Source organism: Urocitellus parryii, chromosome 5, assembly GCF_045843805.1.
Source record: "Urocitellus parryii isolate mUroPar1 chromosome 5, mUroPar1.hap1, whole genome shotgun sequence".
Classification (NCBI taxonomy): Eukaryota; Metazoa; Chordata; class Mammalia; order Rodentia; family Sciuridae; genus Urocitellus; species Urocitellus parryii.
This window is the reverse complement of record NC_135535.1, coordinates 203,836,088-203,859,255: the sequence shown is the minus strand read 5'-3', so window position 1 is coordinate 203,859,255 and position 23,168 is coordinate 203,836,088. Positions and strand designations below refer to the sequence as shown.

The 23,168-nt window shown below is 55.0% G+C and overlaps 1 protein-coding gene across 1 annotated transcript; it reads right to left on the bottom strand.

The window, feature by feature from the left end:
• Positions 1-1,082: 1,082 nt before the first annotated feature.
• Positions 1,083-19,991, bottom strand: Gpr26 (G protein-coupled receptor 26). Its single transcript, XM_026384312.2, has 3 exons — positions 19,324-19,991; positions 10,653-10,766; positions 1,083-1,314 (listed from the first exon to the last, which is right to left on the bottom strand). The coding sequence occupies exons 1-3, from the start codon at positions 19,989-19,991 to the stop codon at positions 1,083-1,085; spliced, it is 1,014 nt and encodes a 337-aa protein (XP_026240097.1).
• Between the last annotated feature and the right edge of the window lie 3,177 nt (positions 19,992-23,168).

The window sequence follows — 23,168 nt, the reverse complement described above, 5'->3', positions numbered from 1 at the left end:
AGATCAAGACAGGGGTTGGTCCTGGATTAGCTAAGCATCACGGTTACACGTTCTGTCAAAGTTTCACTCTCATCAGTAGCACAGGGCACGTTCTGGATGACCTTGGACACCCTTTGCTTTCTGCAGATAGACTTAAAGAAACTAGGCGATTGAGCCCCTAGGGTTATGGGCCCCAATGCCTAAAAATAAAGGCTGGCTTCCTGCTCTGGTCAGTCCTCACCTGTCCATTTCAAGGGTGTGCTGGACCACATGCATAAAACAAGGCAAAACATTTCCTGTCAATTCAGGTCACAAATGGGGAGGAGAGAGACCCATCAGCCACCTTCTTCCTGCTTTTCCTTGCCTTCCACATTCATGGCATGTAACTCACAAGAAGGTGACTTCCTGGTCAGACTTCAAAGAACCGAGTACATGTGTCACCTGCCTGTTTAAACCATTTTCATGCTAAGATTGTCTACACACACAAACATCAGTTCTTTTTATTGGGTGTGGGGGATAAAAGTTGAATCCAATATACCGTTCCTAAGACAATGGGTGGGCAGCCGTCAGTAGCCACCAACGGTCCAACTCTTTTCCCATGGGTGTACAGTCCCAGGGTCCCTGCTAAGGGTCCCAGCTGGATAATATTTGGGTTAAAGCAGCCACCACTACCAAGTAGAAAGGAGTCACCAGGTCTGGGCCACAGGTCACTGCAGCCTCCATTTGGGCAGGCCTGAAATGTCCCATGGAGACCGTCCCTCTTCCTCTGCGAGGAGCCCCACATCCAGTGGTCAGCAAGCAGGTGGACGCATGGCTCTCCACTGCCACCAGCACTCTGCATCCTCGACAGTGACCACACTGTCGTCCACTGGGGGCCTCTCAGGAGGAAAGGCCTGAGCACACCCTGTGGCATCCTTTGGTGATACACAGGACAATCCAGCCTCCACCCTCAGGGGCCAGAGAGTAGCCCCTGGGCCCTACGGCCTGGGAAACACAGCCCTGGGCTGGCCAGGGGGCGGTGGCAGGGTGTCTGCCCAGGAGCCCAGCCGCCTCCCTCTTCTCCAGGCCACCTCCCTCCAAACCCTCCGGCGGGAGAGCGGTCCTCACTCAGACACCGGCAGGATGTTCTGGCTGTGAGAGTCACCTGTGAGCCCCGAGGAGCGGATGGAGCGTCTGTGGAGGACCCTGTTGAGAATCTCCCGGCAGCTTCTGCGGTACTGGTGTCTCAGCAGGCAGTACACGAAGGGGTCCGAGGCAGCCTTGCCGTAGGCCAAGCACTTGGACAGCACCCCCCAGTGGGGGCCAATGGGCGCCGCGGAGAAGATCTCCACCAGCCTGCGGAGAGACGGGGACGTCACTGTCACTCACAGCATAGCCATGCACGAACGTGGGCAGCCACAGGCAGGCTCCAGTCTGCACCCACCCACGGCTTCCTGGCCACGGGCCCTTGCTCAGAGACCACCTCTCAGGCAGCAAGGACAACACAGCCATGATGGTGGGCAGCCACAGGCTCTTCTTTTATTCTAGATACTGCACCCTCGAACTTGGGGGACGTGACATATCTCTTTATTTTTTTCCTTTATTCTTTTTTAATACTGGGGAGTGAATCCAGGGGTGCTTAACCACTCATCCACATTCCCAGCCCTATTTTTTGCATTTTATTCAAAGACAGGGTCTTGCTGAGTCGCTTAGGACCTCACTAAGTTGCTGAGGCTGGCTTTGAACTCCTGCCTCAGGTTCCTGAGCGCTGGGATTGTAGGTGTGTACCACCGTGAAAGCTTTATTTCTATTTCACAGATAAAGAAACATGTCCCAGGAGGTCAGATAATTTGCCGGTCAACTTTGCATGGCTGGCCAACTGCAAAGGCAGAATTTGAACTCAGCTCTGATCAACTCTAAATCCCAAGCTTCACTATGAAACAGACTGATAGCTCATGGTGCTCTCGCTTTGGCTCCGGCTCCGCGGCTCACCTGGTGTGACCCTGGGAATCTCTCTCCACACCTTGGAACTCAGGTCTTATATGAAAAGCCAGAAGTGTAGGCAAGATGGTCCCGTCATCTTTCCCAGCGGCAGAGTCTGGCACGACTGCCCCGAGCCTGCTCTGCCTTCCTAGCAAGGCCGTGCAGGAAAGGGGTGGGGGTCATTGGTGACACTGCCTGAAGCTCAAAGCAGGACAGAACCTGCTGGCTGAGAAGGTTGGGATTCTGGGGGGCTCTGATAAGACCAAGGTCCGGGTACCCTGAAATGACCCTCATTCACTGGGGGAGGACAAAAGAAGTCACAGCTCTTGTGTCCAAGAGTACAATTCTCAGGGTCCTCCTGGCACGAGTCAATGATGCCAATGCCAGGTTGTGAGGGGTGAGAGCCTCCTGCTGCATAAACAGACACGTTAGTGTTCAGCACCCTCGTATCTGGCCATGGTCCAGCATGAACATGGGATTTAAAAACAAACAAACAAAGACTCGGAACTGGGAGAGAGTTTGGAGATCATAAACCACCCTCTCCCCTGCCCATTGTCATCAAGACCCAGAGAGGGGAGGATGTTGCCCAATATCACACAGCACATCAGTGGCCACGGTAGGTCCAGGCCTGTATTCTACTCTGAGATTCTGGCACCTTCTTCTACCTGAGTATCTGCAGCATGGATCTCAGTAGAGCTGAGCCAGAGCTGAACTCTGCTGCCGGCTTTAGCTGGACGTCCTGATCCCCAGGGAACTGTGGGGCTCCATTCCTCCCCGGAACTGCCCCTTTCCCGAGCAGATCTCCAGCGAGTCCCTCCAGCCAGTCCATCCGAGGCCCTTGGCTGCCTTTCCATTTCCCTCTCCCTTGCCCCCGCCCCCAGGGCACAGTGGATACGTCTCCTCTCAGGTCCTCGGGAGCCTGATGAGGAAGTGGGACTGTGCGCATTTGGGAAATATGTTCTTTATGAGACCTATTTTTGAGAAGTGATGAATTTAAAGAGACAAAATCCTTGAATTTAGAATCCACAGCTCATGCTCACAGAGAACTAGCTGGGGGCCAGCACACGGCTGCTGAGCCTGGCCGACTCGTGCCCCAGCGTGCCTAGCCTTCTACGGGTAACTTTTCTAACTCTCCCCCAAATTAAAGAGCTGCATATCATCAACCCATCCAGCGAGAGCAAAATCATCATCGGACGATTCTGAAGAGTTCACAGCATAAAATTATTCAGAGCAGTTTTAAATTTCATCATTTGGAAAATGGAGATGATCTATTTATGGCACTTGGAAACCTCTGTCGGCTCCACACGAACACTCCCCAGTTAGGGTGCTCTTTGGGTCAAGCCCTTGATGGACAATCTCTGATCTTACAATTCTCCTGACTTTGCCTCTGGCCTCTCCCTACAGCGCACAGGGCAAGGACTGCTCTGAAAAGCCAGGTCTCTCCTTCGTCAGGCCCCAGGCAAAGGGAAGCTGGGTGAGCGCAGAGCTGGACGAGGCTCCCTGTGGTCTCCAGCAGGGGGCGCTGGGATGTCCCCCTCCGTGGAGGACGTTGCCCCATCCTGGCTCCATTCCTTATGGGGGCTGAGAAGAGGCGAGGGTGTCCACACTGCCCAACTGTTTCTTCCTGATTCCAGATCTGGGTAGGTGTGGGGCTGACCACAGGGTCCCTCCCGGATGACCTTTTAGAGAGGGAACACTTTAGCCCATCTTCTAACACCAAGTCCCCTCCGCCACTGCTTCCTACACCGCTTCCTACACCCTCCTCGACAAGACAGGATTCCGTGACTCAGATCAGTCCCAGTCTACACTCTACACTCCTCCATGCTACACGAGTGGCGTATTTCAGTCCCCTGCCCACCCCTCCCTCTGGTGGTCAGAGTGGGTTGGTGGCCTCAGCATTTGACAGACGGGGCAACTTGCAGAGCAGCAGCGCCCCCCCCCCCCACAGGTGCAAGCCCCCCGGCTGCCATCTAGCACGGGGCCTGGAGTTATTGGGCTCAGGTGTTAATACAGCGAGACAGCATTTCCTCTTGTCACGACACCTGTGATGAGCTAAATTGTGTCACCCTCCAATTCATACGTTGAAGCCATACCTCTAGCACCTCAGAACTGTGACCTTTGAAAACAAGGTCATTGCAGATGTAACTAATGAAGAGCAGGTCTGAGGGAGAGGGTGGGCACGGCTGACCCACAGGACTAACATCCTCAGGCAAGCCGAGAATCTGGGCACAGACACACACACACAGGAAGGACAGCAGGTGACAACGAAGGCAGAGGTTGGGGAGAGGCATGTCAAGGAATGCCAGAGGCCACCCGCCCACAGCCAGGGGAGAGGCCCAGGGCAGTTGTCCCTCACAGTCCCAGAAGGAAGCGGGCCTGTCCACACCACCACCCTGGGCCTCCAGGACCACATGTAAGTGCCTTCCTGTTGTTTAAGCCCTTCTGTTTGGGGTACTACTCTGGCAGCCCTAACAGACTGAGACCCCGAAGGCACCCACAGGGGTGAGGGATGGTTGTAGTATTTGGATTTCCTGGAGTCCCTGGCCACAACATCAAAATGGCACCTCGCCCCACCCCATTCCTAGAGCCCTGTGTGTACCAAGGACGACGCTGGGGGTTTGCCAAAGCTCCTTCCCCAGCCTCCAGGAAGCAGGGCCTGTCCCCATACGCACTGTTCCTACTACCTGCCAGACCTGCCCATTAGGCACCAGGAGGGCTTCCCACGTGGCCCCTGGGTGTAAAGCAGACAGGCATTTTGAGCACACGACAAGCGCATCTCCACCCCTGGTCCCCTGTGAGCAGGCCAGGTGAGGGGACAGCACTGGGATGGGAGAGGACAGGCAGGGGCGGTGCTCAGCTTTTTAGGCATTTCAGGCAACTCCAGTGCCAGCACTTTTGCCCTTTATGGAAGAACTCTGGGCTGCGGTGTGTGTGTGTGTGTGTGTGTGTGTGTGTGTGTGTGTGTGTGTGTGTGTGTTGGGGATATAAAGTGCCTCCCAGTTCATGCCCCCAGCCCTGTGCACCTGCCTGCACCTCTACACCCCTGCTCTCTATGTGTCCCGGGAGCCAGAGCTCTTCTTTGGCAGTAAGCCCCACGAGGCTGCTGGCTAGCCACTCCTAGCTGGCTGTCAGAGCAGAGGGACTGGACACAGGAGGCCGCCCACCATGGCCCCTCACTCACCGGGTCCTCTCACCTCACGCAGCAAGGAAGGAAGGAAGATGGGGACACATCTTCAAGAACCCTGAGGCATTCTCTGGACCCTGGGGAGACTGATGTCCCCACCTTCTCCATGACAGGAATCCCCAAGGAGAGCAAGTCCTGGGGGGAGGACAGCAGCCCCCGACCAGCACTTCCTCCTGGCCCCCGGGGCTCAGGATCTGCCAACTGACCACAAGCCTCACCCACCCCACCATATCATTCTCCCAAATTTACAGAGACAAAGCCAAAGCGGTGTTGTGTCCAGGCTCTGGGCCAGGACATGAAAGAACCAGGACAGGAACCGATACCGTGGGCACCAGTGACTAGGGCCTGCCCACGCCTGGACTCAGTTTCTGCTTCCAAGAAGCCAAGTACCTTTGCATTCAAATACTGATTTTAAAGCAGTAAATTAGAGCCCTCTCTTCCTACAGTCTGTGCTCATGATCTGTCTGTCCCATTTCTCTCTCTCTCTCTCTCTCTCTCTCTCTCACACACACACACACACACACACACACACACACACACACACACTGTGCATTTCACAACACAGGCCACAGAACACTCCCCGGCAAGCCAGCTCATTGTCTTCCCAAGACTTTTGGAGAACTTAGCCTTCATGTTTGCAGACCTGAAAGTCATAAGCTGATGCTTGAAATTTTCATGAGGCATGAGAATGGAAAAGCGGTTTTATTGATAGAATATTAACACTCAGGAGCCACCTGCACATTGAACCTCTCTCCCAGCCACATGATCCCATTACTTTGAAAAGCCACAATAATGGAGCTGTCAGATCTGCAAATGCCTCGAAGCCTGACTGCAATGATTTAAGACGGCCACAGTTATTTGTAAGCATAGACCACTGCAGAGATGACGGCCTGACAACTGCTTCTAGATCCGTGAACTTCGGTTCAGAAAATACTTGCGAGTGCTTCTCGAGGAGGCTGCTGTGGTCCTGCTCGGTCGCTCCAGGGAGAGTCCTATTGACCCCGGATCTGAGGACACGGGAGCCAGTGTGACTGTGCAGCAGAGGTGTCAGACTCCTATTAAGACCTTTGCCAATGTCCCCCGCTGTCATCGCACACCCCCTAGCACAGCTACGGGTGGCTCTCCAGCTGGTGCCGTGGGCTTTCTGAGACCATCTTTATGAGAGCCACTACTTGGTCAGCACGTACCAACCAGGTCTGCCAACGGCTCTGCCACCAGCGCTGATGGCCTCCTGGGCTCTGCTTCAGCCACACAAGATGCTGCCAGTCAGGTGGGAGATGGGGACAGTGTCATGTGGACCCGCCATTTTTACTCAGAAAATCCATGTGCCTGCTTTACCAGGAGAGCCTGGGTGCTGTCTGGGTTCATGCCAAGGTGCTGGTGTTTTGATAGTAGGAGGGGATAAAACCTGTCCAAGGGGCATCTCTGTGTCTCCAGTGCCTGGTCCCCAAGTCTTGGAGCTGTAGCATGGGCCAAAGGATAAATTATAGCCGAGTGGCTGATGCTGACTTTGACCATTGGCTTGGCCACTCCTGCTCATGTGTCCCTGGGCAGCTCACCTCTCTGAACCTAGACGAGGATCCGAGCCCCCGGGGGCCTCAGTATTCCCACCCTGCAGGAGAGCTGTCCCAGGTGAGGCATGGTATGTGGCGATATCCCTGGACACAGGACAGGTGTTCCCCAGGTGGCAGGTATGGCCTCGCAGACTGTGATCTCCAGTAAAAAGCTGGAGACTTGAACGATCCTGGTCAACGCTGGGCTCCAGGCTGAGACGGGGCTTCCTGATCTGAGAAAGTCGTCAAGCAGATGTGAAAAGATGGGGGACAAAGAGCAGGAGCTCCCCCGGTCAGATGGATCTTCTCAATCGGCTCAAAGGGTGACAGATGTCACAGCACAAGCCCCCTTCTGTGTCAGTATTCCCATCCTGCCAGGTGCCACAGTCTCTAGCCACCATCCGATCTTCGTCCAGGGTCACCCTGGATGAATCACTCACGGGTAGGGTGCCAGCCCGGAGCCTGACCAAGCCCCGGCTTCCTCGTCTGTATGAGGGGCATGTAACTAGGTCAAGAGGGCACCTGTCCAGCTCTGGCACAGCCTCAGGCACCGAGTGGGACTTGCAGGGTTCGGCAGGGAAGCCCAGTCCTGGGCTGGCTTAAGAGACAAGAGCTTGCTCTTAGCTTTTCCTTCTGAATTCCCCAACATCCGTCTGTTGCTGCCTCAGTTGGATTTGATTTTCATCTCTGTGGACAGGAAGGCGGCAGAGAGCAGCACTGGCGCCTGTACCGGAGCCGTGCCCTCAGTGCCACTGGCCAAGTGAGTCCCTGGGGGTTCCCGTGTGAGCAGTGGGTGGTGGCGCTGGGGCCAGCATGGCTTCACCAGAGCCATATTTTGTATTCATGAGGACTCCTGTGCACGGCTTTTCTCCTAGTAGATTGCTGCTTATCCCCATGAAGGATGAACAGTTATGTGCATGTTTTTTAAAACTCAAAATACATCAAACCCATTTGGCAACAGAAAACTGAAAATCCATCCATCCATCCACATTGACTTGTGAACCTACCATCGATTTTACTAAAAAAGTATTGCTGGGCACTATTGAAGGAATCAAGCCACAAACAAAAATGGGAAAAGCTGGAAAATGAGATTAACCCAGAGAAAAATCCGATTATTTGAAGCTGGAGCTATGACCTGTTCTCCAAGCGTTCAAGTTCACCTCGTGAGCCCACACCTCCCTTCCCCTGATAGAAGCCCACGCCTGATATCAGAGGGAGGGAGGACCATGACCAGGGATGTCATCCACACAGGCCTGAGCCACCCACACCAGTGCTCTGGGACCTTGTACCCTCATGACCCACACTCCCTCTGGAGGCCCAGCAAGGCCAGGGCACTGGCCCCGAGGTCATGCAGTGGAGGGGCGGAGCTGGGGTTGGCTTGGGAGGCACACACCGCAGCCACGCTGCTGACCACACACTCCACCTCCCGGGAAGGCAAGGGGACCTGTTCTCCTCTGTCACTGTGCAGGGGCTTGTGTCCTGTGAGAACTCTGTTCTGTGAAAGCTTTGGCTCCATGGCTGGATTAGTGGGTCTCCATCCATGGTTCTCAGCCAGGGAAAACTCTGGTCCCCAACAGATCTTGGGCCATGTCTGAAGGCATTTTCAGTTATTAAAACTGGGGGGCTGGAGAGGGGAGCCACCCTCCTGACATCCAGTGTGTGGAGCCCAGGAAGCTGTTAAACATCAAAGAAGGTCCGTGACGCTGAGTTCTAATAGAGAGTTCCAGAAGGAAGAACTGGTGAGTCTGCTCTGCACAGATCAACCTGTCCAGAGACCCGAAGGCAGTTCTAGGTCCTGTGTTCATGGTAGGATGAGGCCAGCTGGGTCTCCCAGAAGGAAGCAGCACACCAGGGAAGAGAGAGCGGGGGGCACCGGAGCCTGGTCTGAGGAAGAAAAGAGGACTGACTGGGTGCAGGGAGGCGGCTCCCTGCCCATCTGCAAGGTCTGGGAGCAAAGCGCCTTCTCCTGGGCTGCAGAGGGCAGAACTGGGGTCAGCGGCTGACACTAGAGCAAACCAGGCTTCAGCGTGAGTAAGGACCACAGGGAGGATGCAGAGAACTGTCCACAGTGGGGTCCTCTCCCAGGGTGTCAGAGTGCCAGGTGACCGTGTGGCAGCGGTGCTCTTCCAGGACCCTGCAGCTGAGGGGTCTGGGGCTCACTGGGATGCTGGGCTGTGCTGTCTCCATGTCTTTCTGTCTGTCACACACACACACAACTCTGTACAGACCCCACTTTCTAGGCTTGACAGAAGCTCCTTGTCCACCTCCTCAGAGAACACGGAAGTTCTTGGCTACCATCCACTTCCCAGACTGTGGAGCCACTGGCCTTCAGTCCACAGAACAGACTGGGTGATAAGTCATCTTTTTCTTTTTTCTGGCTGAGGCTGATACGGGGCAATGTCATGGCCCAGGCGGGCTGGCTTGAGGAAGGTGAGCCCGAGAACAGCGGCCTGCAGTTGGCCAGCTCGGGCTGCAGCTCTGGGGAGCACAAGACCATCTGAGAACATGAGAAACGTCCCAGCTCCAGCAGAGGTGGCCCACCTGGGTGCAGGACCTGCTCCCCAAGCCTGCAGTGTCTTGGCTGGGGACACCCGGGGCTGCACTAACCAGCATTCAGTGGGCAGCAGGAGCCCAGGCCTAGAACAGGCCTCTGTTGCTTTTCTTCCTGCTTCCGTGGGTTAGGCCTCCTGGGGTGGTGGGCCTAGGCAAAGGATTGGAAGGCTGTGATTTGGAATGCAGTGGAGTTGGGGGTGAGGGGTCTCTCACGCCTTTTTGGTTCTGAGTCTAACCTGAAATAATTCAAGTTGGACTCGGAGAACAGTACAGAGGGTCCTCAAGAAAGGAGATCTACCACATGATCTAGCTGTCCCACTTCTGGGTGTACATCCAAGGGAAATGAAACCAGCATCCCCAGGAGACACCTACACACCCGTGTTTATTGCGGTACTGTTCACCGTAGCTGAGATGGGAAATCAACCCCGATGCTGGTCAGCACATGAAGGGTCAAGAAAATGTGGAATTTTCAGTCATAAAAAGAATGAAATTTGGCCAGGCACAGTGACACACACCTGTAATCCCAGTGGCTTGGGAGACAGAGGCAGGAGGATTGCAAGTTCAAAGCCAGCCTCAGCAACTTAGCAAGGCCCTAAGCCATTGAATAAGACTCTGTATTAAAATTAAAAAAAAAAAAAAAGGCTGGGGATGCTGCTCAGTGGCTGAATGCCCCTGGTTTCAACCCTCAGTACCCAAAAGAAAAAAGAAATTTGCAACAAAATAGATAGAACTGGACAACATTGTGTTGAGTGAGATGAGTCAGACACAGAAAGACAAATCCACACGTTCTCCTATGGACGGATGTTAAGTCCATCTGGATGTGAAATAGGGATTACTAAAGCTGGAAGGGGGCAGGGACATCACAGGCTGGACTGTAGGTCCCCAAACAGTGCAGACAGCAGTCATACGCTCCAGCACAGTGGGGTGACTGCAGTTCCCAACAACCTATTACATATTTCATGAACAACTACAAGAGACAGCTCAAAGCCTCCAGACTTGAAGTAATGCTGAGGAGACGGCACTGCTAACGACCCTGATTTGATCAGTGCACACTGAAGACACATTTTGAAACATCACATTGTCCCTCATAAACACACTCAATTCCTACTTTAGTAATAAAAAAATTCAAAAAAATGTTTAAGGAGATGGAAATGTTAGCACCCCAATTTGATCATTCCACATTGTACACATGCATCCAGTTATCACTGTACCCTATAACTGGGCACAATGAAAACAATAATTAATAATCATAAAAAGAATCCAAGGCTGAAGAGGAAAAGCACACACAGACTCAGGTGAGTGCCCTGTGACCCCACTGCATCCTGGAGAAGAACTGGGGCCAGGAGAGGGTGCTCTTGCTAAGGGTCCCGGCCTGCTCTGCTCTCCTAAGCCCCAACCTCTCACACCAGGGCTCAGCTCACCTGGTGATCACGTAGGGGCCGAAGCACACGAGGAAGGTCCCTATGAAGGTGCTGATCTTCTTGGTGGCCCGCTGCCTCCTCCGCTTCTGTTCCTCCAGACAGCGCTCCCGCACACTGTGTGGAAGAGAGGGAAGGTGACTCACAGGCAGCCTGCCAGCTCACACTGAGGTACTTCTGATAGACCCACACAGTGACTTCCAGAGTAGGCACTGGGCTACAGAGCCCAAGAGACCTGGGGTCGAGACTTGGCTGCAGCTGTGTGACCTGACCGTGAGCAGGCTGTGGGACACTGCTAAGCCTGAGGCCATCGTCTGTAATATAACAACTCCCAGTGCCTGTTGGATGTGTGTGCTCTCTTGTACGCACCATAAGGCCAGGTCAGCACACAGATGCGTGAGATGCATTCAGCCCATACAGCACGTGAAGCAGGAGCAATTGTGCTTAAGTGAGTCCCAATAAAATCGATTCTTCCTGCTACACTTGCATCATTCACTCACACCTACTACGCACCAGCCCACGGAACCGCTCTTACCGAGCAGAGTTTCTAGTTCTCAACTTCACCCCGATCAGTGGATCAGGCCCGCGGGGTGCTTTTCATCCGCCCTGTTTTTCAATGAACACCATGAGTTCTGTGAGGCCAAACAGCCTGCTCGGCTGGCCGACAGGGGGGCTGAACCCCATCCATGTGACTCAAAGCTGGCCTTTCCCCGGGGTGCCGCGCCCCTGCACGCGGCATGGCCTGGGGCTTCCTTTCCTCCACATCCTCAGCCTGTTTCCTTCCTCACACCTCAACCCTGCCAGGAGCTAGAGAGCCCATCTAGTTGGGTCACCGATTCCTCCAGAGATGGCGTTTGGAGCAGCAAGGAGACCACCAAGTCCTCGTGGAATCAGGGAGCAGTTTGGAGAAAGGAAATGGGAGCCACCAATGCCTCTGGCCACACCTGCTCCTGCTTTGATCCACTCCAGGGCCGGCCCAGAACTGGTACCAAAGGCCTGCGAAAAGCAGAGGCTCTGTGACCCACTGTGTGCAGCGACAGGAGGAGTGGGAGCTACAGCTACTTTGCCTGTTATCACGGTGAGGAGGCCCCGGAAGGAAAGCTGGCCCAGGCTCCATGGGCTCCATCTCATGGCACCCAACCTGGGCAGGTTCTTTTAATGTGTATGTTCTAAATAATTTAACTGACTAAAGATGGCCAGGAGGAAACTGTGGACAGCGTTCCCAGGAAGCAAAGATAACCTGGCAGAGCCAGGCACCAGCTGCCAGTGACCTGGTCTGAAAATAGGCCCCCTGCTCAACCACAGCAAGCAGCGGAGACCCCTCTGGAGACCCAGGTCCAGGAGCACCAGCAGCACCCAGGCAGCCCCTGTCCTTCCAGGGCACCCATCATCTTACTACGTGCTCAGAACTCTTCTACTCAGACTTCCTGTCGGCGCAGATGGACAACGCCGTGCAGGTTTGGACTGACAGGTCCTGAAATTCGCCCGGAACTGTTTTCCCTTGACTTTGCCTTTCCAGGAATTCACAGAGGAACTGGGAGCTGAGCTTGGTAGGAACAGGTTTCATATGGGTTGAAAATGCACTGCTCATGACTAATATTGCTCATCAATTCCTAATCACTAATACAACAGCCACATTCCCAAGTCTTCAGTATGTGCCACGCCAGACCCTGTGACAGGAGCTCACGTGCATTTGTTTATCTGATACTCACAACTCTACAAGCTGAGGGCTGATGTCAGTATAGTCCCCATTTTTCAGATAAGGAGACCGAGGCTCAGAGGAGTTAAGTGATTTTTTTTCCCAAGATCACACAGTTGGTGAGTGGTGGCAGATGTCCTGTTTAAACACGACAGTCCTGCATTCTCAATGGTCTGCAGGGCGCTGTCCTGGTTTTAAAAGGAAAGCCCCATGTCTGGGAGCCCCTCTCAGTCCCAAGACCCTGGGTGGTGGCAGGAGTCCAGGCACTGGCTCTGCAGCCTTCAGCAACACCTGCTGACAGTCTGAATCACTATGTCTCCTAGGGAGGCACCAGGACTCGGATTTCTCCCCCCAGGACACGTGAAGAACATGGCAGGCACACAGTGGGGGCTAAAGTCACATCCCCAGAGATGGGCTTTAATCTCCCGACTTTCTGATGGCACTTGAGTGCCTGCAAGTTTTCTACCCAAGTCCTCTGGCTCAGGTGACACCTGCAGGGAGGAGGGGGGAATGCCTGCGCCTCCCCCCTCTCAGGCCAGGGTGTAAGGAGGTGACCAACTCATCTATCTTGGTTTAAAACTCCAAGTCCCAAGCCTGGGAAGCCCTGAGACCCAGGCAAATGGGGATCCTGTCTTGCTCAATGCTCAGCATTAGTCCCCACCACGGAGGCCCACTCATTTGACCACGCATGCATTTCCCCCAGGACTTTCAGTGCTATCCATGACAGGTGTGCTGCAAGACGCAAGCCAGGTGTCCCGTGCCATCTCTGCACACTGCCCCCACGACAAGCAGAGCATTCTGGGCATGTCCTGAAAAGAAGCACCAAATTCATACACAGGACTCAGGAAGAGGACCCCAGAGCAACTGGGGCTGGGCCCTCTCCATCTGTGACCTGACAGACTGCCAGCTCCCAGGGGCTTAGAACAACCCTGTAGGGAAAGGAGCTCTGGCTTAGGGGTCTGAAGCTCTGCCCTTAGCTGTGTGACCTCCTGGAAGTCACCTGACCTCCCTGAACCCAGTTTCTCATTTATCTCAGGGGCTGTCACAACAGGCATAACGAGAGCTGCTGTTCGTCATAGGGACGGATAGGGCTGGCCAGCCACTGCGGGGGACAGAGCTCCTTGGGTCCTCCCAGGAGGAACTCAGGGCCGAGAACCTAGCTGTCTCCAGGTGAGCAGCAGCCCCCTCACCTTGCCACATGGAAAACCTCTCCCCCAAAACACAAGAGATCCTTGGGAATAGGGAAGGCTTCGAGGGCCTTCAGAAGGACAGTAGCACTTTGGTGACCTGAAGGAGTGAAATGGACCCTTCACAGGCTCAGATGACCAGGGCCACTCCCTGTGCTGTAAAAATAACTTCCTGCTTCCAGAAGGCCTGGGCAGCAGGGGACATGAAAGGGCAAGCACTCTGCTGTCACATACGTCGGTGGTGACCATGGTTCTAGGCTCCAAGCCTCACACCCAGGAAATACATAACGAGTGGAACATCTTGGGAAAACTCACTCAGTCACCTTTTTTTTTTTTTAGTTGTCAATGGACCTTTGTTTTCTTTTATTTGTTTAAATATGTGATACTGAGAATCGAACCCAGTGCCTCACACATGCTAGGCAAGCGCTCTGCCACTGAGCCACAACCCCAGCCCCCAACTCAGTCACTTTTTAAGTGATCTTTTCTAAAGAGATGACCGTGAGCTAGAAATGCATCCTAAAATAGATTTTTTAAAAAGTGGACTATGAGCATCTTAACCCTATCAGACAAAGTGAGGATGGTCCATGGTGTGAAACCTCTCCACTGGCCTGGCCTCCATTCTTGGTGGCTCACCTAGTGGTTAAGCATGAAAAACCAGAGCCAGACCTCAGGATTTAAGTACAGGCACCATCACTTCATTACTGTGTGGCCTTGGGCAAGTTACACAGCTTTTCTGTGCATCAGCTTAGTCATTTCTAAAATGAGAGTAATGAGTCTCTACTTTGTAGTGTTACACTGGGAATAACCGAATTAATGCAAAAGGTACTGAGGACAGTTCCCAGCTCAGTAAGTACTCAATAAATGCTGGCCATTAATTTTCATTCTTCATTCAATAGAAACTTATTCAATAATTCCATACTATGTTTCAACTTTGCCCTGAAACTCCTCTCCCACTGCAAGAGTCTTGCCCTGAGCATTTATAAACAGGAGCTGGAGCCAGGGGCTGCCCCAGGGGTGCGGTAAGGCAGAGCCAGCAGCCAGGTGCCTGAGACTAAGTCCTGATTCCCTAAGGACTGTGACCCTGCTGGGCCTCCAGGGACCCCAAGCGACTGTCCTTACCTGGCTGTGTGCAGCACAGAGGGCATCTGTAGACTGGGGTCGTGTCTCTGCTGGGCCAGAGCCACTAGACGCTAGGGCCATGACGGCATCCACCCAGCTCACAGCCCCAAGGGAAAGAGGATCCTGCTACCCAGACAGTGGTGTGCGGATGGGACCGGCATCCGGCCACTGACTCCAAGCCAAGCTGCAGTTGGGAACCTCATCACCCCTTCCCTGAACTTTGGAGAAAGAGGGGGCTGGCTCCACTTTTCCTCCCTGGGATCTTCTACTTCCCAGGTGAGAAGAGGTGGCAGGAGATGAGTGAGGCAGGGTGGTCCCTTTCCCGGGGAAGCAGCCCAGCTCCTGGCTTGTCACTGTCATGGTTTAGGCACAGCCTGGGCGCCCTCGCCCACTCCCAAAGCAATGGCATCATGAAACCGCTTGGCGTTGGCTGCCGTGTTCTCCCTCCAGAGCTTTGCAATCCAAGCTCCTGGAAATCTTGGAGCCTGTGAGCCGGTCTTGTGCTCATCTGCACATCATGACACTGGGGTCCAGCAGAGGGGGTTGGGACATGTCTAAGGCCACTCGGGAAATTCGGTTCAGGACCAGACCTCATCCCAGGTCTGATGACCCTAGGTTCTGGGGTGTTCCCCCAACCCCACTGTCACCCATAGAAATCACCAATGCTGAGCATTCTGACAGTCCTGGGCCTGGTGGTGGCACCTGGAATCCTTGGACCCATGGGAGGAATCTGTGGCAGAGGCTGAGCCTCCCCCACCCACAGCCGGCAACTTGGCCAGGGGGCAAGCAAGTCAGCTTTGCATCGGGGTTGGGGCGGGTCCACCCCAGTCTGTGCAAGACAAAGGGGAGAGGCTGTCCAGCATTGTGACTCCTGGGGTCAAAGACAGGCTCCTTGCAGGCCTCTGTCACCAGGTGAAAGGGGTGGCAATTCAGGGAAGGTCTGAAGAGTCATGAATGAGGCAACCTCTGCTGTCACCTTCCAGCCACAACTACCTCTCTGCCCTCCACACAGAACCTGGGTCATGAGTGACCCCAGCTGACTGTAGTTCAGCCTCAGCCCATGCTCAAGCACTCACAAAGTGACCTATTTTGGTTTTCCGGCTTTTAAGGCAAGTGACAAGCTGACTCACAGTAGGAAAGAGCCCTAAGTTTGGGCCAGGATGCTGGTACAACCTGATCCTGCATCTTGGGGATCCACACTGCTCCCCATATAATGGCCAGTTCACAGGGCAGAGGGGATCGCCCAGCTCACACTTCCATTGTAGACCAAATTCTCAGTGCTTGGAGCATGGCATTCTTTGCCCAAATGCCTTGATCCTGCTCCCAAAATGTGTGCAGGCATCTGCAGCTGGCCCCGTGCCTCTGAGGGTGGACTGTGCGGCCTGAGTGCCTCACTTTAGGCCTGAGGAGCAGCATTGGTGAGCAGCGTGTGTTCGTGGCTTTGCAGCCTGCAGTGTGCTTCTGGTGCACAGGGCCCCTGCAGTGCTGGGTAGGCCAGCACGGGAGGTGAGGCTGGTGGCCCAGCTCCCCTTTCCCCAGCAAGAACAAGGCTGACCTCCAAGGAGCCTGTAGAGGCTAAGCGTGAACTCCACCTTGCAGGAAAGGTGTATTTGCCAAAGTAAGGGGACAGAACATGTTCCATTTGCCAGTTAGTGAGCTTAGTTTAGAGCATCTACACGTCTAGACACACTGCTGGTGAGCCTCCATTTGCCTAACTGCTCCACAGACCACGGCATGATTCTGGACTCAAGCTACTTTCTGGATCTGCTAAATCAGGCGAGTGCCTCACTTCCTGTCTCCCAGTTTCCTCATCTATAAAGTCAAGGGCATGGTGAGGTTCTGACTACAATGCCACCACTTGACACACTCCAGAGCCAGCTGTTAGTCAGCCTCTGTGGGCATGGTTCATAGGACATAGAGGGGAGGCCCTGCAGACCCTTTGAATTTTTAGCGGGGAGCCCAGGCTGCTTCTGGGTTGAGTCCTCTTTCAGCCTCCTGCTTCTCAAAAGTCCTTCACCCAAACCAATGAGCCTGGCCCTGCAGTGGACTGGATAGAGCAGGCACCTGCATCCCTGCCTAGCAGCACCAGGGAGGGGTGGCTGTAGCGGGTCAGGAGTTGGGACTAGACAGAAGTGCACACTGAGCTGAGCCGGTGGAGGGCTAGGTGTGGATCAGACATTGGAGACTCCAACCTGCCTCGAAAAGGTAATCACTGGAGAAATGCCACAGGCAGGCAGGGGCACGGGATGCTGCTCAGGGCCGTATTTAAAGAAGAGAAGGTCCCTGCCGTTTGGGGGTGTTGAAGAAAGGGGGCATGGCTTGCCGCACATTGCATTAATATCCTGCAGGAAGAGCTGATACCACCAGGGCCTCCTGACAAATGCCACACTGGGCCTCAGGGATCCTGAAACGGGTCCCAGGAGGCTAAGAAGAACTTCCAGGGAGCCCAAACTCCACCAGCCACCCTGGCTGCTGAGAGAAGGAAGTCTGACTTCTGAAAACCCAGGACTGGTACCCACGGTCACACAGGCTCTTGGCACCAAATTGGGTGAGGAGGCCCCAGTGGAGGGCTGCAGAGACAGCCCCAGAGTGAGCTGTGCAGTTCTGCATTGGTGTGAAGGAAGAATCTGGAGCTGCCAGACGCCAGAGGACGAGCTGTCAGGGAGTCCCCTGAGGCATGTCTGTCTCTTCTAGGTGGGCAAAAGCCCTCAGGGAGGGACAAGGCAGTGTCCACTGAGTGGCCTACTGCTCCACAGCATCCATGGAGCTGGTGCAATGGGAGTCGGGCGGGGCCTCCTGACCCTGGACGTGAGTGGGGCCTCTGGGAGTTGGGCAGGGCCTGAGGCTGCCCAGAAACCTGTCCTCTCCCACAAGGCGGGCTCTGCTCCTGAGCCCTGAAGGGCCTGGGGTGATAGGTACAGGAGCTCCTCGGGGTCCCCCAGAGGGGAGTGGGGAGAGGAGGGCCCTTCCCTAAGATCTCCCCAGGCATGCTCCCACAGTGTCTGGCTTGGAGTAAGAGAGAGAGATCTGTTGCTGGCCCCTGGCCCCTAAATGGGCTGAAAGGGAGACACTGCCACCGCCCCCCACCCCACCCCCACCCCCACCGCCCCCACCCCCGCTTCTAGAAGTCGAACAGGAACTAGTCTAAATAGGAACTGATTCTTTTCCCAGTTCCATCTCTTCTCTGCCGTGAGACTCATGGTGAGAGGGCCCTCTCTAGGGCTTGTTCAAGTCCTGGAGTTAAACAACTTGCACCTTCTAAGAGCAGTCCTGGCCTGAGCCCCAGGGATGCACCTTCTAAAGGGGAGGGTGAAGGGAAGGGGACAGGTCTGCGAGTGTGGCTGCAGCATGTTCCTCCCACACACTGAGCCGGGCACAGGCAGCGAGAGCTGCCGCAGGTGCATTTTGCATGTAATTCTGTGGGGAAGGCTCTGTGGTGAGAAGATTGTTCTAGCATGTAATCAGGAGTGGCTGTTCTTGGGAGCAACAATGGACACATATCTCCACGCCTTTAGATGTGCAGGCCTGGTGAGATTCAAGGACGGCGCATTACTGCTCATGGTTGAAAAGCTTAGCAAGGAACCCTTGTTCAGACTGACACCTCTGGTCTGCTAGGTGCTGGGCAGGAACATGTGCCTCCTGGGGACTGAGCTCCCTGACAGACTGAGCTCTGCTCACAGCAGGAGGGCCCTAGCTTCTCTCACCAGGGCTCTCTGCCTGCCTCACCTCCAGCACCTATTGGGATACCAGAGCCCTCACCTAGGGTCACAGGCAACAGAGGGGGAGCCTGCTTTCCATGGACATAAACAGCAGCATTCGAAGAGACACACCAGCACTTTCCCTCTTTGCTTTCCTAATCTCATGAGGAAAGCCAGGTGAGCACAGGACAGCTCAGCTTACAGTTCCTTCCTCTCCCTGGGGGGGTCCTGGGGATGGCAGAGGTTCTCAGCAGTACTTGGGCTTGCTGCCTCCCTCTGCCCTCCTGAGAAACAGCAACCAGATGGGGATGGAAGCAGGTGGGCAGGCTGTCTTAGGAGTCTCCAGGCTCCGAGGCCAGGTGACACTGGACAGAGCTTTCTGGAGGGTGAGCACAATTCCGTCCCCTCAGAGCAACAGGGAAAGGCACAGCCTGGTTCCATCTGGGCAAGGACTCTCTCTCTCTCTCTCTCTCTCTCTCTCTCTCACACACACACACACACACACACACACAGAGGATCAGGACACAGGCAGTGCCAGACACTGGAGAGAGGAAAGGCCCAGAGGAGCAGCCCTGCTCAGTTTGAAGAGCCTCAAGGGCTTCCTAAGGCTCTGGCCACCCTCTCAGGGTGAGAGTCAAACCTTAAACAGTGAAACAGAGCCCACTGCCTTCCCATGTCACTTACACTGACAGCTATAAACACAGTCAAGGACAAGGAAGCCCAAGTTAGTTCTGACTGATTTTGCTTCAGAAAGTGGCCTGTCCAATATCACCCATGTTTTTGGTGGCCCTGATCTGTGGAGTTTAGGCACCTGCTAAGTCCCCTGGACGGCCCCTCCCGACCCTGGCTTTCTGAGGAGGAAATGGAGCTTGGTGGAAGAGTTGTTCCCCCACGATCCACACTGGACACCCAGAGCCCCACTCCCACCGACTTCTCGCCCAGTTCCCGGAGCACCGGCTCGGGCGCCTCACCTGGGATGGATGTCCACCAGCAGCACGAGCGTCTGCATGGTGATCACGTCGATGCGTTTGCAGTGGAAGCGGGCCACCTTGAGCACCTTGAGGTACGTGAAGCAGAGCACAACGAAGGACAGCAGGAAGCTGAGCGCGTGGAAGGCGCCGGTGAAGACCGCGAAGCGCAGGCGCTCCTCTGGCCGCCGGCTGCACAGCGTGCAGGACGCGTACAGCTGGTGGAAGCCCAGCCAGGACTGGGCGAGCGCCGCCGCAGGGAAGGTGAGCGCGTGCAGCCACGTGTAGGCCACCATGAGCGCAGCGTCGCGGAGGCGCATCTTAGCGCGGTAGCTCAGCGGGAAGACCACAGCCACCCAGCGGTCGATGCTGAGCGCGGCCATGCTGAGCATGGAGTTGGAGGCCAGGAAGGTGTCGAGGAAGGCGGCCAGGCGGCACAGGCGGTCGCCGGCCGGCTGCCGCTGCGCCACGACGCCGGCCAGCGTGAGAGGCATGTTGAGCACGGTGCACAGCAGGTTGCCGCACGTGAGGTTGAGGGTGAAGAGCGCCGGCGCCTGGCGGCGGATGTCGGCGCTGTGCAGGAGGCAGAGCAGCACCAGCGCGTTGGACAGCAGCGAGACGCCCATCGTGCCCACCAGCAGCCCCGCCAGGCCCGCGTCCCACGAGTTCATGGTGCGCGCCCGCCGCCCGCGCTCAGGGTCCGCAACCCGGCGCTGCCATGGCGCAGCCCGCGGCCGCCTCAGCCCCTCGGCGCCGCCGCCGCCGCCCCGCGACCCCCGGCCCCAGCCGCCATGGCTCCCTGGAGGAAGCGCGGCCGCCCCGAGCCCCGCGCCACCCCCTGGGCAGACACCTGGACGCGCAGCCACCCCGGAGCCCGCGCCACCTCCTGGGTTGGCAGCTGGGCGCTCAGCTCACCCCCGGACCCCGCTCGGCCTCGGTCAAGCGCGCGGTGCCGTGCGCTGCTGAACCTGGAGCCTTTAACGCCCGGGGATCCTTGAAGACCGGCGCTCCCAGCTCTGCCTCTGCTCTGCTCTCTCGGCTCGCTCCTGCCCTCGCTCCGTCCGTCCCTCTCCGTCTCCTCGCTCTGCACACCCTCTGCTCTCTTGCTGTCTCTGCCTCCCTCTCTCCGCTAGCTCCTTCTCGCCTGCTCTCCCCCTCTGCTCTCCCCTCCACCCCCTCCTCCTCTCCCTCTCCCTCTTTCTCCCTCTGCTGTCTCTCCGTCTGTCTCTCCCACCCCCAATTTTCTCCTCCCCTCTTGTTCTCTCCCCTCCCCCTTCTCTCCCTAGAATCTGACTGCTTCTGTCATGGAAATCCCCACTGATACACACGCGCACACACACTCTCTCTCACTCGCTGACACTGACACACTTGGAGGGAATGAGCCCTGAGGCTCCTGTGCAGGGTGACCGCTCCCCGTGGCTCTCCCTCCCCTTCCCCTGCCTTCCTCTTCTGTGTGTCAGACAGGCTGAATGAAGAAAGGCTTTCAGGGAAGGGAGGGATGCCTGCGCCTTCACACCTCGGTACCACCTGTCCCCCCACAGTGCTAGCCTAGAAGAAGGGGTACAGCCCTAGCCCACCTGTCCCACTGCTGAGCTGCCCAGGGATTGTGCTCCTCCCTCTGTGGGTTGAACTGGAAAACTCGGGTAGGCTTCTTTTGCTGAGAGGAGAAGGAGCCCACATCTCTCTCTTGAATGGCCAGGGGCCCAGGCATCTCCTGACACCTCCTCAGTCTGTCACCAGGGCAGCTGCTGCACTGTTGGGCATTTAGTTTCTGGTGGCTTCTTGTCATTGCCTGTCAATCAGAGATTTAGCAGCATTCTCAGATCAGCTGAGGGGACAGTGAGGCTCACTATGACATCCCTTTGGCACCACCTTAGCCAGGAGAGGACAATAGCTGACCCCGAGTGCTCCCACCTGGGAAGCCTGCATGTCCGAGGTAGGCCTGACACACAGCATCTTCGCCCTGAGTTCCAGCTGCTGCCTTCTGTCAGCCCTGAAGACTGCATACCTGTCTACTTTGAGTCTGCTGAAGCAGCAAGTTCAAGTTTATGAGGGACCTGATGACACAATGTACCAGAACTCTTCAGGAAATGGAGAGGATGGTGGCTGACATCCACAGTAACTAGGTACATATACAGTCTCAACCTCCCCTCAGAAAAGGGTGCCATGACCATGACCCTCCTGCTCCTGGACCAGACTCTGGGCAAGATGAGTGATGGAAAGATAGGTGGCAGCTCTCGGCCTCCACAGTTAGCCTTCCTCTCCACAAGATACTCCCTACTCCTGTGTCCACCTGCACCCCATTAGCAACCTCTGTCTTGAGCACAGACAATCCTATCCTGAAGCCTCCTGGCAGGGCCTGTGGTGGCTGGATGGGACATTTTCCCATCACTGTTGAGTCGACCCTGAAGGCAGAGGTCTCATCAGACTCACCTCCCCTCATCTAGCATCAAGCACAGTGCAGATGCTCATGAAATGAGACAGCAGGGGGGTAGGGAAATCAGTGGCTTCTCCCCTCCGCACTGCCACAGAGGGCACTCCTCAGCAGTCTGTGTGTGAAAGGCAACTGTATACAGCAGAGAGCTGGAGCCCAGCTCCTACCAATTGTCAGCATCCCTCTCCAGCCCCCTTCAAAGACAGGACATTGGTGGCTTGAAATCTGCCATGCTGGGAGCACTTGCACCATAGAAATTAGCAAATTGCACAAATCAGGCCTCACCACCCTCCAAGCCTGCGTTAAACATTTACCAGCACATCACTCACAGATTCCATGGGACCCTGGGCCAGTCACTTAACCTCCAGAGCCTCAGTTTCCGTAAGTACCTTTTAGAGCTGTGGTGAGCAGTATACAAGATTGTGTGTGTGTGTGTGTGTGTGTGTGTGTGTGCAACTTTTCTTTCCAGAGAAGAAAACAGAAGAATTCCAGGAATCTTCCCTGTCTCTTGGTCCCCTCCTGTCCTATGGAGTTCAGGGCTGGCTATGTGTCTTCAACAGACATTTAGAATATGGTGTCAGAGTGAGGTATACATCTGAGTGTCTCCCCTGCTTCCAAAGACTGTTCCTCCCCAGAATAGCTCCTGAAATAAGATAGGTGCTCTAGCACTGTTAATGGAGGAAACAAATCAACCAATATATTTGAGGGACACTGTCTCCATCCTTGATCCTCACATTTTAGCGTTTGGCAGAATTAACTAGTAAACCTGGGTGTTGGTTAAAGATTTAGATTCCTTGGTCACACCCAGCATTTCCCAATCAGAGGGTCTGGGATTCTGCACTCTTCATGAGCTCCTCGGGTGATTCTGAGGGTGGTCCATGGCCACACTGGAGGATCATGCTGTATGAGAAGTGGCCAGGTCAGGCAGCTGGATGCCTGAATGCAAAGTGTTAAGTAAAATCCTCATAGAATGTTAGAATTTACAGAACATGTCCAAACAGGATCACACTGTAATCCTGCAACAGTGACAGGGAAAAGAGCTTATCACTGTCCACATCACAGAGATAAGGGCACTGAAGCCAAAGAGCTTAAGTGACAGAGTTGGCAAGGTATGAAGCCTGCACCCTAGCTCCACAGACTGGCTCCTTCTGTATATTCCAGAGGTCTCTGGATGTCTCTGGGTATATAAGTTAAAAAAAACACAAAACTCAACTTTGAAATATCAAAATAATGACCACCAACAACAGAAGCCAGTGAACACTGTTGTGCTTACCTTCACATGTACATACATGTGTTCTCCCCCTCCTCCTCCTCCTCCTTCTTCTCCTCTCTCTCTCTCTCTCTCTCTCTCTCTCTCTCTCTCTCTCTCTCACACACACACACACACACACACACACACACAATCATTTTGAAG